Source organism: Oncorhynchus clarkii, chromosome 3 (genome assembly GCF_045791955.1).
Source record: "Oncorhynchus clarkii lewisi isolate Uvic-CL-2024 chromosome 3, UVic_Ocla_1.0, whole genome shotgun sequence".
Lineage (NCBI taxonomy): Eukaryota > Metazoa > Chordata > Actinopteri > Salmoniformes > Salmonidae > Oncorhynchus > Oncorhynchus clarkii.
This window is the reverse complement of record NC_092149.1, coordinates 71,470,701-71,487,507: the sequence shown is the minus strand read 5'-3', so window position 1 is coordinate 71,487,507 and position 16,807 is coordinate 71,470,701. Positions and strand designations below refer to the sequence as shown.

Sequence of the window (16,807 nt, the reverse complement as noted above, 5' to 3'; positions counted from 1 at the left end):
TGGTACAATGATTCTCAACACTATACTTGCTTGTTTGTCACTTAATAGGAAATTAGGCAAACAATTAATAATTTTGGAACCAGGAAATGGCAGAGTGATTTCTGCGTAATGCATCTTTAAGCCTTTTCCAGAAATTTGAATTTCACAAAAAAATGAAAGCAATTGTCTAAAGAATGTGCTGGACCATCTGACATATAACGAAAAGGGGACCGTTTGTTGAAAAAGCTTTAAATAAAGGTTCAAATCTAGGTCATGTGACATGATTTACCAAAACACAGTGCCCTAGTTATAAAGATCTACTTCATAGTTGCAATACTGTACAGTATACAATGTCAACCGTAATACGTACTGCCCAAAGAGGGCACTGCAGTGTGGAAGTGAGGGGATGCATTCAACAGTCCTCAGAGGAATCTTTAGAAGTAGAAATCTCTGTTTTAGAAACATGTCATCTGCCTTCATTACAATAAACATTTCATTACAGTTAAATTTACAAAACTTACACTCCAACTGTAAAACCAAATCGACCTGGAAAATGCATCTGTAATATTAACAGATGTAGGCCTTATATGGTGTGTGTGTGTGTGTGTGTGTGTGTGTGTGTGTGTGTGTGTGTGTGTGTGTGTGTGTGTGTGTGTGTGTGTGTGTGTGTGTGTGTGTGTGTGTGTGTGTGTGTATTGTGTTCGCTGCCTAATAAACACAATAATTGTTGCTTGTAGACACAGTGAGGAACTGCAGTACAATTGTATAAAACTGCTCTAATCAACCTTTTTATTAAACTTTTTTTTTCACCACACCTTAACTAGAAGGCCCAGACTACTGCACATACAAATCCATGGAATGTTGCTCCATTGCAAGGTTGTACAAATGCAAAGTCAGAATTGTCTCATAAAATTTGGTCCACCTTTTTACATCATTGTTCTGTGCCTTGAGTAAAAACCCATTAGAATCTCCAGGATGCGTTAGCTCACAGGAACACGTCGAAAACATACATCTGTTACTCACCAATTGTTCAATTGTTAATCCTAAACATGTGCATTAGTCTTTTAGATTTTGCATGAACACCTATATATTTTCCCTGAAAGAACACCAACACCATCAACATCCCTGTGCCTCTCCTCCATGTATAGTCCCATAAGATACATTAGTCTCACTGTGCTGTCCTAGCGTTTCTCATTTAGAGAAATGATAGAGAAAGAGAGAGAGCTGAGAGTTCCATAGGTAAAACCTGCCGGGCAGAGCGACTACCCTGACTGCATGCCAATGTCCTCATGCCTGATGACCTTGTATGTTATCCAATAGAAGATGTTGAAGAGGAGGAAGGCCATAGGGAAGGCTGCTCGGGACACAGTGTCAATCCTCTTGGCCCTGTCCACAAACCTCTTCCTTATCACCTCTTTTTCTTTAGAGGTAGGTGGTGCCGGGCCGGAGTTTGGGACAGCGTTTTTAACAGCCGACCCATCCTTCAGACAATGAGTCATGCCGTAACCCGAGTAATTGAAGCCATCCCTCATGTCGTCATCCTGGTGAAACAAAACAAAGACGGACTCACAGTGAGTATGCCTCTGTTCAATGGAGAGAAAGACTTTCAGACACAATCCCATGTGCACACACTATGATATTGTGGTGTATGGCCAGTAGCCATGTTCTTGCGTCCTTTTCTTGGCCTGTGACTCAGGTGTTGTACCCTTTACCTGAGGATGCCTCCAGGCGACATCTACAGCGGCTTCATTAACAGAGAGGACACAGCTGAATGTCTCCCAGATATTACACCCTCCGTTCCTCCGCTGCAGCAACAACCAGCTGACACACCTAGATAGCCTCAGATGACCTGACACACATTTCCTTAAAAACGGCCAACTTAATATCCGTCTCTGACTGCCCTACACTGCTCATATGTTCAGTCATGAGGCTCTGGGATTTGGTCTAACAGTTTCTGCCACCACCTTTGGTGCATGTAAGTCTGTTTGAGTGTGGGATCGGTCGAATCCCAGTCCCATATCGCATTTTCAACACATTTTCTCCATCTTTCCTGTTTCTCCACTATCTCTTCTATTGCAATGAACAATTACTAGAGTGGAACTCCCACTCTTTAAAAATGGTTCAGTCATGAGCACAGGAATCTGCTGAGGGGAGGACAGCTCATAATAATAGCCGGAACAGAGCAAATTGAATGTATTTGATACCATTCCACTTATTCTCACGAGCCCGTCCTCCCCAATTAAGATGCCACGAACCACCTGTGGTCATGAGTCTGGGCTTTGCAGGGACTGTTTTATAGGGAATTATACTCAAGCCTAGAGTGTTTATTTACCCTGTGAGTCCGCCTCTGTCTTCGCCTCAAGCGAAGGAACTCTTTCTGTTGCCTGGAGACAAAGTTAACCCCAGCGTATTCCAGTAGGGCAGCAAATACAAACAGAAGACACACGGCCATCCAGATATCAATGGCCTTCACATAGGAGACCTGTGACAAGAACCAAACAAACAGTAATTTACCGGGAATGAATAATCCTTTCATGTGCTGTTTTCACAATGCCTCGTTAAATTAATATTTCAATGGGAATATAATATTCTCTCAATGACATCCTTTTTTATGTTAATCAGAGTTGCTGTAAATTCTAAATCACCATAATTAAGGGGGTGGTATTTGCTAACGAGTGCTTTAAACTCTCAAAACTCATGTTGATATCAGCGATTTTCAGCGATAGCGTGGAAGGAAATAATTGTCGCTTTAATTACCAAAGTAACACAATGGAAACAGTAGCAGCTCGACTGGAGCCTTTATCGGTCTATTTGATCTATGTCCATGCCGGAGATGCGATGAAGGCTAGACTCTAAAGGAGGCCCTCTTATTCCTCATACAGTGACCTCGTCTATGTCTCGAAATGACAGGTCATTTGCATGGAGAGAAAACAACTTTACTTTGTCGAGTGCTCTTAAGGTATATTGAGCTCTTGTTGTTCTGAGTTGGGCCTCTCAAAGACCTCTCTCTAAATATTTATTAGAGTGTGTCTCTTTCATGTGGGCCTCTGATGTGGTCATGGGCCAAAGTGTGAGAGAATGGTTGATTTTCAAGAGATGACTCACGCTGAAGCACTCTTGCAAGCGTAAGTGTGAATACTAATTTTGTATATTTGACCATGTACAGTTGTAGTGTATCCACTGCTATTTGATTTAGTGACATTATATCACTTCCTAAATCAATGTTGTGATTGTAATTTCTGACATAAATTGTGATAACGTTGTGTTAAATAGTATTCTCTGTTTTTACAACTTATTGATTAAAAATGAAATACTTTACATTGTTATTCTCTTGATATCCTGTAAATCCATTGATTGTTATTCATCCATAGGATACTTACATCTGAGTCAAAATTCAGTGATGCACAGAGACTTCCATCATAGGCATATTTACATTTCATGAACAGTATCTGATTACAGTATGTATGACTTCTAACATGGGTGGAAAATGAAAGGCTGATTGATCTGAACATGGCCCATTGACCCTCCCCTCTCTCCTCCATCAGATTGTCCGCTCATCCTGTTACTGCTTGGATTAACAGGCTTACCTTAGGAAGGGAGGCTCGGGAGCCGGAGCTCTGGGTTGTCATGGTGAGCACGGTGGTGATGCCCAGTGCCACCCTGGCGGGAGCGGCGTCCATGTTGATCCAGAAGGAGACCCAGGACAGGATGACGATGAGGAGGCTGGGGATGTACATCTGGATCAGGTAGTAACCCATCTGTCTCTCCAAGTGGAACTTCACCTCAATGCAGGTGAATTTACCTGGAGAACAAAACACACTGACACCTCAGATCAGGGACGGTGTGATGAGAGATGTGGTGTGTGTGTGTGTGTGTGTGTCCATATGTGAGTGGTTGTGTGTGTGTGTGTGTGTGTGTGTGTGTGTGTGTGTGTGTGTGTGTGTGTGTGTGTGTGTGTGTGTGTGTGTGTGTGTGTGTGTGTGTGTGTGTGTGTGTGTTTGTGTGTTTGTGTGTGTGTGTGTGTGTGTTTGTGTGTGTCTCTGTGTGGCTCTCTGACCGGTGTTGTAGCTTTTGGTACAGTAGCCAAGCTCCTTCTCATCTCTCATGATGAACTGGGGGAGGGTCAACCCAGCGGCCACCTGTACAGGATTTTTGTCCTTGCTCTCCCACTCAAAGATCAAATCATTCATGGTGTAGCCAACTGAGGAATGAATGAACACAGCAAATATGTTTGATATGATATTGCATTTTCACAAACCATATTCCATGTGCTTTACCATGTGAGTTGTAAGGAGCAGACACTTACAGCTCTCCAGTTGCATGGTACAGATCTGCATGTCCATGGGAAAGTTCTTCAGATCCATCGGACAAGATAGAATGAGAGTCAACCTTTGAGGAAGAGGTGTAAAAGTCATGAAACAACCGTGGAAGCATTATTTGTGAATGTACAAATAAAGCCTACAGTAATGTACTGTTAAACCAAAGATTCTTAGGAATGTACGGTAACATACTGTACCTTTTTTTACAGTAACTTACAGGTAACTGGCCGCCAGTAAGTTACTGTAAAAACAACAGGATTTATTTTTCAGTGTAGTTATTAGAGTAGCATGCTCTATACCTCACTCAACAGATACATTTACTGTTAAATAAAAAAATCTTACACAGAACCCAAATCTTTTCTGCATTTTTTTCTAATTGTTTACTGTTTCAAGTGAGACTAAAATACAAGCTCCCTACAATGTATACCTACTGTGTGACTATATAAAGTACAGTTGAAGTCAGAAGTTTACATTTGCATTTGTTTGTGAGTACGTAAGTACAGGAGTCTGCGTGTTTGTGTTAGAAACACAAGCATTTCAGCTGTGACATCAGATAATCTGAGTACACAGACAATAAACTTTTATTTGTAAATACTGTACATTTCTTATAATTTTGCAGACACTCTTATCCAGAGGGACTTACAGTAGTGAGTGGATAATATTTTTTTATTTTTTGTGGGAATGTGAATCAAACCCATAACTCTGGCATTGCAAGCGCCATGCTCTATCAACTGAGCCACACGAGACCCATATCTCGGATCTTGTCAATATCAGATTTTTTACAATTTACTAAGGAATAAAATAATAATAGTCGTCATCATAGCAGTGCATTTAAGTATACAGTATATTATACTTTTATGTTTCTACTTTACACAGATTTTCATTATGTTCAGTTGAAGTCAGAAGTTTACATACACCTTAGCCAAATACATTCAAACTCAGTTTTTCACAATTCCTGACATTTAATCCTAGTAAAAAGTCCCTGTTTTAGGTCAGTTAGGATCACCACTTTATTTAAAAAATGTGAAATGTCAGAATAATAGTAGAGAGAATGATTTATTTCAGCTTTTATTTCATTCATCACATTCCCAGTGGGTCAGAAGTTTACATACACTCAATTAGTATTTAGTAGCATTGCCTTTAAATTGCTTAACTTGGGTCAAACGTTTCGGGTAGCCTTCCACAAGCTTCCCACAATAAGTTGGGTGAATTTTGGCCCATTCCTCCTGACAGAGCTGGTGTAACGGAGTGAGGTTTGTAGGCCTCCTTGCTCACACACTCTTTTTCAGTTCTGCCCACACATTTTCTATAGGATTGAGGTCAGGGCTTTGTGATGGCCACTCCAATACTTTGATTTTGTTGTCCTTAAGCCATTTTGCCAAAACTTTGGAAGTATGCTTGGGGTCATTGTCTATTTGGAAGACCCATTTGCGACCAAGCTTTAACTGATTTTGCTTCAATATATCCACATAATTTTCCTCCCTCATGATGCCATCTATTTTGTGAAGTGCACCAGTCCCTCCTGCAGCAAAGCACCCCCACAACATGATGTTGCCACCCCCGTGCTTCACGGCTGGGATGGTGTTCTTCGGCTTGCAAGCCTCCCCCTTTTTCCTCCAAACATAACGATGGTCATTATGGCCAAACAGTTCTATTTTTGTTTCATCAGACCAGAGGACATTATCCAAAAAGTACGATCTTTGTCCCCATGTGCAGTTGCAATCCGTAGTCTGGCTTTTTTATAGTGGTTTTTGAGCAGTGTCTTCTTCCTTGCTGAGCGGCCTTTCAGGTTATGTCGATATAGGACAAATTTTACTGTGGATATAGATACTTTGTACCGGTTTCCTCCAGCATCTTCACAAGGTCCTTCGCTGTTGTTCTGGGATTGATTTTCACTTTTCGCACCAAAGTACGTTCGCGTCTCCTTCCTGAGCGGTATGACGGCTGCGTGGTCCCATGGTGTTTATACTTGCATACTATTGTTTGTACAGATTAACTTGTTACCTTCAGGCGTTTGGAAATTGCTCCCAAGGATGAACCAGACTTGTGGAGGTCTACAATGTTTTTTCTGTGGTCTTGGCTGATTTCTTTTGATTTTCCCATGATGTCAAGCAAAGAGGCACTGAGTTTGAAGGTAGGCCCTGAAATACATCCACAAATACACCTCCAATTGACTCAAATTATGTCAATTAGCCTATCAGAAGCTTCCAAGCCATTACATAATTTTCTGGAATTTTCCAAGCTGTTTAAAGGCACAGTCAACTTAGTGTATGTAAAATTCTGACCCACTGGAATTGTGATACAGTGAATTATAAGTGAAATAATCTGTCTGTAAACAACTGCTGGAAAAAGTACTTGTGTCATGCACAAAGTAGATGTTCTAACCGACTTGCCAAAACTATAGTTAGTTAACAAGAAATTTGTGGAGTGGTTGTAAAACGAGTATGACTCCAACCTAAGTGTATGTAAACTTCTGACTTCCTTTGTATGTACTAAGCATATGCTCCTTGTCTGCAGCGAATGCTCTTTCTCCTTCCCTCCTTTTCCTCTGAGAGAGCCTCCTCCTCCCACACAGCATGTTCTTATCACACTTTTATTACTGGACCGTCTCTGAGATGTATTGTCATCAGCAGTCTGCTCCCTCTCTCATCTCTTCTCTCATGAATGGTGAGAGCGACTAACCACCTTTCTTTCATCTGTTCTCTCAGAATCCCCTTGCCTCCCTCCACACCTAGGCTCCACCACCTGAATCAGCTCTCCAAATGGACAACAAATTGAGCTGCATTATTCCGCTGCTTCGAGGTGTGAATCTAAGGAGGAGTGGTGTGACTGAAGTGATATTAAAATGAAATAAAGGTAATGTATTTTCAGATCTTGAATCACAGATTTGTGCTTAAGTGTAGGAGTGGTTTTTGTAAGAGGGGGCAATTGGCAGGTAGCCTAACAGTTAAGAGTGTTGGGCCAGTAAATGAAAGGTTGCTGGTTCGAATTCCCGAGCCGAATAGGTGAAACATGTGTTGATGTGTCTTTGAGCAAGGCAATTAACCCTAATTGATCCTGTAAGTCGCTCTGGATAAGAGCGTCGGCTGAATTACTAAAATGTAACCCGTCTCATCTACTACGAGTGGGCTGCATTTACTTTGAAGTGATTCCATCTTACTGATCCTGCGCAACGCTAGGGATGAAGCATATTGACTTGTAGCTAATGCCCAGGGAAATGAATAGCCTACATGAGTGGGTTATTTCTATATGCCTTCCCTGAACATATTCTAAACATCTTTGGAGAAAAATTCCCTGTAGCCTTTGGATACTCTAGTGGTTTGTGTTTCTATGTACTCTTAATGAGATCATATTGCATCCAATTCCTCCAGGTGACTGAATATTTTATTGAGATGAATCCCATTAAACCTGAGAGGTAGTCTTGGATGTAGAAACTTCTTTCTTTCAAAAGTAATTACAAGTGCGTGAAGGCACTGGAGGTAGAAGGGAATCTCTGACTCTGCTGACATTTCACTGGATTTGAATCTATTCTTTGTTTGGATGTTTCCAACAGGGAATGTTAAAACATGACCTCATTCAACATCCTTTAAACCTATTGTACTAATTTCCCCGAGAAATAGAGTTGAGCCCACCATTCAATGCACGCCCCACATCTGACCTGATACTGTACAGGACGGTCCCATCTTTGAAGACCCTCAGGAGCTTGTTGTCTGTGGTGACATCATGAAAGTTGGCGCCTTTCTCGTTGGCGAAGAACAGATCAGGTTTCCAAATAGAATCCAACATGGACGGGTCCAGGTCAAGAGACGAGTCTGGGTATTTGCTGTATGCCAACCGAGGGTCTCTCCACTTCTGTCGCAGGAAGATGTTCACTCTGTAATCCTTGGGGAAATAGTGAAATCAGCTTTAAACTGCTTTACTTTGACATATAAACTACTGTCTATCTCCGTTAAATATACAGTACTATCACTTTGGTGACCAGAATATATTGTGTCACACAGTCAGTGAAAACGAAAATAATTTTCCTATAGACGTTTACATATTTAGAATGATAGAGCCACTAATACAAAACAACATTGTCTTGTCAATATGTAGGCCAAGTGCCTGCCCCAGATATTTGGTTCTATCGCAGTGACATGCAGTATCACCTCAAGTCATTTGGCACTAAGTCACTAATAAAGCACCAATGATAGAATAAATAATATTAATATTAATAGTAAAATACAATTCTAACACTTTGACTGTAACACTACCACAATTTGAAGTGGTGCCACAAAACTTTAACCCGAGAAATTGCTCCTTGTTTTTACACAGAATTGTAATATGATAAAAGATAGGAGGAATGAATGGATGCAATGCATGGATTTCAATGCATATTTGTATGCTTGTAAATCACCACACAATACCATAATCTAAAATCCAAATTACAATTTAAGAGTTAAATGCGGCAATAAATACACATGTATTGAAAGGAGCAATCTAATAAAATTTAATTCATGAATCAAATTTAGTTACTTGATCTATATGATCAGTTTCCTCATTAATTGTTATTGCTAAATGGTGGTTATAGGAGATAGAGGATGTTTGTGTGAATAGTAGACCAAGAAACTCCATTGACGTTTGAAGATGCAGTTAGTAATGAATGAACAGATTGCATCGAATTAGATGCTTTTTCTCTCCCTCTTAGAACAGACCTATTCAGTAGGCAGCAGTGTATTGGTGGTCCCAGATGTGTATGTCTATGAGTGAAGAGTTATCGAACAACTGTGGACAAGTGTTAGAAACCCGGCTCGTCTGCTGATTAACTTTGGCAAAGATTGTCTACCAAAAATTGCAATCATTCAATGGACAAAGTTCTAACTAATTATGAATGCATTGCGAGAGTAGTTATTGAATAGGATCTCAATGTGGATTCCAGCTTTGATATTGTTTACCCCTTGGGCAGTTGGATGTCTATGGGACATTACAACTGATCAACATGCTTAAATCTCAGGCCCTAAGACATCAAACCTACAGCTACTGGCTGCATTTAAAATGAATTATGTGCTGGCATTCACTGTGTGAATTATTAAAACAGAACTAATCCAACACATGCACAAGGGAGTGTCATGGGAATAGCAATACAATATTGCCTTGAGTATAATGTGAAAGATATTTGATTCAATTGCGGTTCTCAGTGTCAGTGTGCTATTTCACCATGGAGCCACCAATAGACTATGGGGATGGGTCAAAGTGAATCATTTCACATGAGGATGCAAAAGTTCAAAACATCCATAAACTAAAAGGAAAATGAACTCATGAACACTAAAGAAATTGGATGATTTCAATCTTAAACTCCAGAGGAGCATAAGAGCAAGGCTGTAGTTTAAGAGCACTTGGCCAGTAACCAAAAGGTTGCTGGTTTGAATCCCCGAGCCGATGAGGTGAAAAATATGCCGATGTGCCCTTGAGCAAGGCATTTAACCATAATTGCTCCTATAAGTCGTTCTGGATAAGAGCATCTACTAAATTACTAAAATGTCAAATGTAAATGTAGATAACATGGCCAAGCACAATGCTCCAACTCACCATTGTAGTTTCTGCTATAGAACCAAAGCTGTTGATAAATATGTTGCAGGTAACATTAACTGGGGGACCTGCAGGTTGGAGGATAGATAACACATTGACATGTTTGACAGAGAAGAGATTAAGCAAGAACACTTAACATGCTGGTCTCTGTGACCGAGCCCAAACTGTTGATACAAATATTGCATGTAATGTTTACAGGGGGACCTGTGAAATGGAATGAGAACGAGGTGACAAGAAAAAGTCAAGATGTTTTTTTGCACTTAATCATCATGTGCCATCTCCACGGGGTGGTTTAGCAAATCGAGATGAGGGAGTTTGAGGATGATAGCAGTACAATATCTGTTGGATGTACAGAAATCTGAGTATAATTAGTTGTGAAAGCGAGCATGTGCTTTATTACCTATCTACCACCACAATATGGGCTGTGTGTATATATGTCAACATACACAAGGCCTGTTGTTCTCCTAATATGTTTTTCTGTCAACATAAACAGGGCCTGTTGTTCTGTCAACATACACAAGGCCTGTTGTTCTCCTAATATGTTTTTCTGTCAACATAAACAGGGCCTGTTGTTCTGTCAACATACACAAGGCCTGTTGTTCTCCTAATATGTTGTTCTGTCAACATAAACAGGGCCTGTTGTTCTCCTAAGCACCCCAGGGAAGTCAAAACAGCTGCACTAGTCATTGACTAATCTCATCACCAGCCGTTTGTCTTCAACAGCAGGCCTGGTCCAGTTCTAGTTAGAAATGTCAGGATCAACTCCAAAATTCAACAAACAGTGGTATCGTTAAAACATGTTGAATTAGTGCAACCAAAAGTATGTTGCCTGCTTATGCTAACTGGTACTAGTCATTGACTAACTCAATGAGGATGACAAGGAATGTTTTACTTGATAGGGTTAAAAAACAGATAAACAAAAACACATGCTGAGAGACACACGGTAACACACACACACACACACACACACTGGCATTAGAAACAGTGGCACATGTTTCTTATGAAACAATCACGAGCAGGACAGTCAACTTAGTTTCACAGGCATTCTACCGCTATCTTTGAGGTCACAGAATGACTGAAAAACAGTTTTTGACACTTTCTATCCAATACAGTAACACTGTCTTGAATAAAAACAACAATGTCAGCCAGGGAGAGAGAGAGGTCTCTGTGTTGTTAAGTGAAGTTGTGAGTTCATAGCCCTTCCCCTGTGTATTCCTCATCAATATTGCATGTGACGTGGTGGTATTAATATTCGCCTCAGTTTGTAGTCGGGCAACTGCATTTAAAGTCAGTAACAGAAAAATGTAACGGAATAACTCCACACAACAACCTTGGCAGGCAAATGTAGGTCAAGCTCCAGCAGCACTGTGGGGTAGAGTTGTGACAGTATGGTTTGTATGTGATAAATAACATAATCTATGTGTATGCTTGTTTACTTTACCTGTGTATATGTGTGTGTTTTGTGCTTGCTGCCTAATAAATGGAAGATGTGCTGCTTGTAGAAACAGTGAGGAACTGCAGTACAATTGTATAAAACTGCTCTCATTAGACTGCCTCATTAGACTGGAATACTCTGTCGACCAGAAAATTGAACTCACCAATTTACCAGACAAGGTAAGATCACTTTCTTCATTCCAGTACTTTTAATTTCCTCTACTCACAACTCCAGCATTCTTCCATATACTAATAAATCATTTATTATACTAATAAAAATAGTTTCTGAATTTCAAAAAAAAAATGCCAGCATAAAACAGACAAGTCTTCCCCTGATCTCGAGTCCATTTCTGAGATCTTGTGTACACTTGTTTCCTATTCTCCCAGATGGAGTGGATAGATCTGGGCCAGTGTTTCTGGGTGAGTCTTGCTGACCAATCTCAGACTGTGCTTCCTGTGCTACTCTCCTCACAGTGGCCTTCTCTCCAGCACGGTTCAATCACTAGTGTCCCAGCCTTGGGTCTGCCTGCATGCCTGCCTCCCTGTCTAGGGTATGCCCCTTCCTGCCCACCCGCCCTGCCTGTCTCCATACCCACCTGCCAATCTGAGCCACACCAATGAGTTCCGTTCCCTCTCCTTACTCAGATCCATCACAGTGACAGATGATGTCTCTCCCCCGCACCACAACACAACAATAGAGGAACTCAGCAGCCTGGCCAGAGGGACCCCATCCCTCATCTGTGGCACCACTGTTGTTTTGGGCCCACATCTATACCTCATTATTGTTGTTGTTGGTGTCTTGAATACTGATGTTTAATATAGCTGTTGGACAATATCAATGACAATTGAAGAAATAGCTATATTGGGTGTTATAATGGGTGATAGTGCTATGGCTAACACCTAAATCAAAGTCCTTCTGACTTCATAGTTTAGAAAGGCTAGCTTGACGTTGTGGGCAGGATGCGTTCATAATGAAGGGGATGTGCTTTTTTACTTATTGGTTCTCCTCTTTATTTTTTCACTAAAACACCCACATGGACAACCACACACAGCCCCCAATACAATTGTTGGATTTTAAAATCAAAAACATTGTGAAATCTCAACCATCCAGGGAAGAAACAAACATTTGAAAGAACCAATCAGGCCAGTGTGAGTCACGTGCGTCACGTCAGCCAGGCTAGGGGGATGGTGGGCTGAGATCCAAACTATCTATCTACTGCTCGGTTCTGCTATGAGCCTTTCATGTTCCATATCGCGATCCCATAAATCCTACATGGATGATGATGTCACTGTCTACAGGCGTGATTGATAGCCATTCTTCTTTAAATCATTAAGGGGTGGGTTTTTTCAATAGACAAGCACAAAATGCATTGTTCATTATGTGCCTTATTGACTTAAAGGGGTATACATCATTATGCATGGGGTGTCAGTACATTAGTAATATACACTGAGTATACCAAACATTAGGAACACCTTCCTAAAATTGAGTTGCACACCCTATTGCCCTCAGCCTCAATTCATTGGGGTATGGACTCTACAAGGTGTCGAAAACGTTCCACATGGATGCTGGCACATGCTTCCCACCGTTGTTTCAAGTTGGCTGGATGTCCTTTGGGTGATGGACCATTCTTGATACACACGGGAAACTGTTGAGCGTGAAAAACCCTGCAGCAAACCGGTGCGCCTGGCACCTACTACCATACCCCGCTCAAAGGCACTTCAATATTTTGTCGGGTCCATTCTTCCTCTGAATGGCACAAATACACAATCCATGTCTCAATTGTTTCAAGTTTAAAAAAAGCCTTCTTTAACCTTTAACCTCTCCCCTTCATCTACACTGATTGGAGTGGATTTAACAAGTGAATCAATAAGGGAGCATAGCTTTCATCTGGATTCAACGGGTCAGTCTATGTCATGGAAAGAGCAGGTGTTCTTAATGTTCTGTATACTCAGTGTAGATATGGGTGCGTACACTGATATCCCAGATGCATTTTAGGTGAATATTTTCCAATCCACACTCAAATTCTAAGGAACTATTAAAAAGTTCAAGTTAAATATAAACCAACCTTTGAAGTTTGGTCGTATTCGTGCATCATAACCAGATGTTCTACCCATTAATGAGTCCAGAAAGTCTGAGGGAGACAAGTTAGTAGTAGAGCCTGATCTGGACTCATGCTCCTTGGCATCCACCACCCTGTGACAAACAAAGGGAAAATAAAACACTTACTTGCTCAGTCAGAAGTCAAAGTGTGGTGAAACCATTTCTACTTGATCTCAACCGAATAGGAAGCTCATCTGCATACTGATGTGTAGGCATGCAGAGAAACACAAATTAGATTCAAATGATATGATTAGGAAGGATTCCAATAGTGAAGGAACACCTTGGCAGACACGGTGTGCTTTAAGTCTATAACCACTGTATTGGAAAGTTGGCTTTGTGACTGTCCTCATTGTATACTAAGGCTATACGCACTTAGAAATAAAATGACTCTGACACATAGGCTACAAGGGAATTTGACAGTGTTTTCAGTAGTGTCCAGGGGGTGGCCCAAGGTGAGTTACAGATACTAAGAGGGGTGCTGTTTGCCTCGCTCTGATGCTTTCTCTGGTGAAATAGATTCAGCCTCATGCGAATTCAAGTGAAATTCACCAATGAGAATTCATTTATTTGCTTTATTGATGACCTTTTTGGGGAAGCCTGGCTTCCCTTGGCATCCATAAATACACACCACTTTGTAGGCTGAATGTCATGACACATGGTGTTTGTAATAGATGTCCCTTTCTATTCAAATGACAGGTGCACTATGCACTGTTTGGATGCTGGACATATTTTGGAATAGATGAACCTACGCAGGTAACCTACTTAACCTACTTTCTGAAGTGATTTGTTCGACAATCAGATGAGAATATAATGACTGGTTGTGTTCATGACACATTAAAAGGGAATACATTTTACTGTTAAATGACATGCCTACTAGGAGGTCTCCTTAAACAAAATATAAATGCCTTGAATGTCACAGTATAATTCTCACTCTGGATGGCACTTTGTAGTGAATTTACTGCTCTATGCTAATACCCTTATATACAATCCTGACCTTGAATGCAAAGACTGTAACAATATTTTCAGAATGGATTTATGATTAATTTGAACAGGGAAATGTACCAAACCTAAGCTAAAGAATTTAATGCATTGAACCATCATAATTATACTTAAAAAAAATACATGTTATGGCCCCCCTAAACTGGGTCTGTGCCCCACCTTGGCCACCCCATTCAAAATGTTCTTTACATGCCACTGAACGTTTTGACAACGCCCACAGACTGAGTTAGAGGCAGTGATTAACTTGGCAAAATACCAGATATTACCCTGCGATATTGACGGCTCCATATAGACTACTAGGCTCAATGCTGATGTGAAAACAACTCTATTTTCAGTCAACTGATTTCTACATTCCAATAATAACACTGGAACTTTAGGGTCCACGATTAAATATTGGGTCATTCGAGGTAGGTTGAAACCCAGTATCCTAAACTTTGTTTTAATGGCAACGCACTTTGCCTTTTCAAACAATGAACATTACAGTTGAATAGGCTACATACAAATAAAGAAGAAAGTATCTCATTATATTTTAATAAAAAAATAAACGTTACATGGCCAATAAAGTAGCCTAAGTATTCACCTACCTGCTGTTGTTGGTCTCCATTAAACATGCAAATAAAGCAGTCAAGACGTTGACAAAGGGGCGATTCATTCCTTTTGATTTTAGATTTCTTCACTTCTTTATTTCTTCCATATATGAATGTTGGTCAAACACACAATCCAAGCAGCAATATCGATTTCTTTCTGACCAAAGCGCAATTGGGTGTTCTCGTGAAACACAGAGAATACACATAAGGCATTCCAGTCCGTAGGATCATAGCTTAGTTTGAAAAAACACTGATTTCCAGGTGCGGTATTGTTGTTGATAATGTGTAAAGAATCATCAATTCTGAGTCATTGCCACCTAAAAATAACCTGTGGAAAAGACGTTGTGAGGTGAGAAATATCCACAAGACGCGGAATATAGAGCCTTCAGCAAGGCGTTCTCACTTTCATTCAAAAACTCAGTGAAAACAGATGGTCTCTAAAGTATAATATGGTCTCTAAAGTATAGTGGTGTTGAAGAAGAATATTTCCTTGGGTTGAAGACCGTCCGCTGCTGGAATGGGAGACGAGTGGACGTGTCTTTAGATTCAGCACTTAGACAGCTCCCGGTTCATTTGCACGCAAGCGCACCATTAACAACTGGAGGACGTGGTTTTCAATATGTAATTTAAATGACTAAGATGGCCTTTAAAAAACTATTTCAAGCTAGTTATATATGCTCCAAACTCCTGTGTTTCGAGTAAGATTCCCCGTTAGAAGCTGTCCATACATAGGTATGATATGGAAGTGCTCAGGTCAGAAGGGACTGCGCGCCATAAAATATTGTAGTCAGACAATAGTTTCCCAGAAGGTTTCACCTCCTGACAAACTATGGTAGCCTACATACTGTAAATGCAATGAATTTCATAATGATGTGCAATCATGAATGAGGTGGAGTTTGTTCTCTGTAAGAAATAAGAATGCTATTCAACAGTGTGAGAACACAATAACCCATGTGCTATGCAAGCTATTGAAGCAAGAAATATTACACACTGCATGTGTAATGGAATAGCTGTTTTCTTCTCTGTAATGTAAACATTGTTTGAAACATAGTATTTTCCCCCTTTCTGATTTTCTATATTTGTGCATATTTTTGATACGGCATGTTATCAGATCATCAACCAAAACCTAATATTAGATAAAAGGAACCTGAGGTTACAAATAACACACAAAAAATGAATACTTCTTTAATTTATTTAATTACCAAAGTTATGCAACACCCAATTCCCCTGTGTGAAAAACGAATTGTCATCTTACACTCAATAACTGGTTGTGCCACCTTTAGCTGCAATTACCTCAAGCAAATGCTTCCTGTAGTTGTTGATCAGTCTCTCATATTTCTGTGGAGGTAATTTGGCCCACTCTTGGATGCAGAGATGCTTTAACTCAGCAACGTGTGGATTTTCAAGTCCTGCCACAACATCTCAATTGGGATTAGGTCTGGACTTTGACTAGGCCATTCCAAAACTTAAAATGTGTTGCTTTTTAACTATTTTCATAGAGACTTGATTGTGTGTTTTGGATGATTGTCTTGCTGCATGACCCAGCTGTGCTTCAGCTTCAGCTCACAGACAGATGGTCTGATATTCTCCTGTAGAATTATCTGATACAGAGCAGAACTCATGGTTCCTTCTATTAAGGCAAGTCTTGAGGCAGCAAAGCATCCCCAAACCATCACACTACCACCACCATGCTTGACCGTTGGTATAAGGTTCTTCCTGTAGAATGCAGTGTTTGGTTTCCGCCAAGAGTAATGGGACACATCTCGTCCAAAAAGTTTACTCAAATCTTTCAAAAAGCACCTGGATGACCATCAAGACTC

The 16,807-nt window shown here is 40.5% G+C and overlaps 1 protein-coding gene across 1 annotated transcript; it reads right to left on the bottom strand.

Moving 5' to 3' along the window:
- Positions 1 to 869: 869 nt before the first annotated feature.
- On the bottom strand, positions 870 to 15,119 carry LOC139406118 (glycine receptor subunit alpha-2-like). The gene is made up of 9 exons (XM_071148594.1): positions 14,985 to 15,119; positions 13,367 to 13,494; positions 9,867 to 9,934; positions 7,957 to 8,180; positions 4,286 to 4,368; positions 4,037 to 4,180; positions 3,567 to 3,781; positions 2,312 to 2,461; positions 870 to 1,520 (listed from the first exon to the last, which is right to left on the bottom strand). The coding sequence occupies exons 1-9, from the start codon at positions 15,050 to 15,052 to the stop codon at positions 1,242 to 1,244; spliced, it is 1,359 nt and encodes a 452-aa protein (XP_071004695.1). The 5' UTR covers positions 15,053 to 15,119; the 3' UTR covers positions 870 to 1,241.
- Positions 15,120 to 16,807: the final 1,688 nt, after the last annotated feature.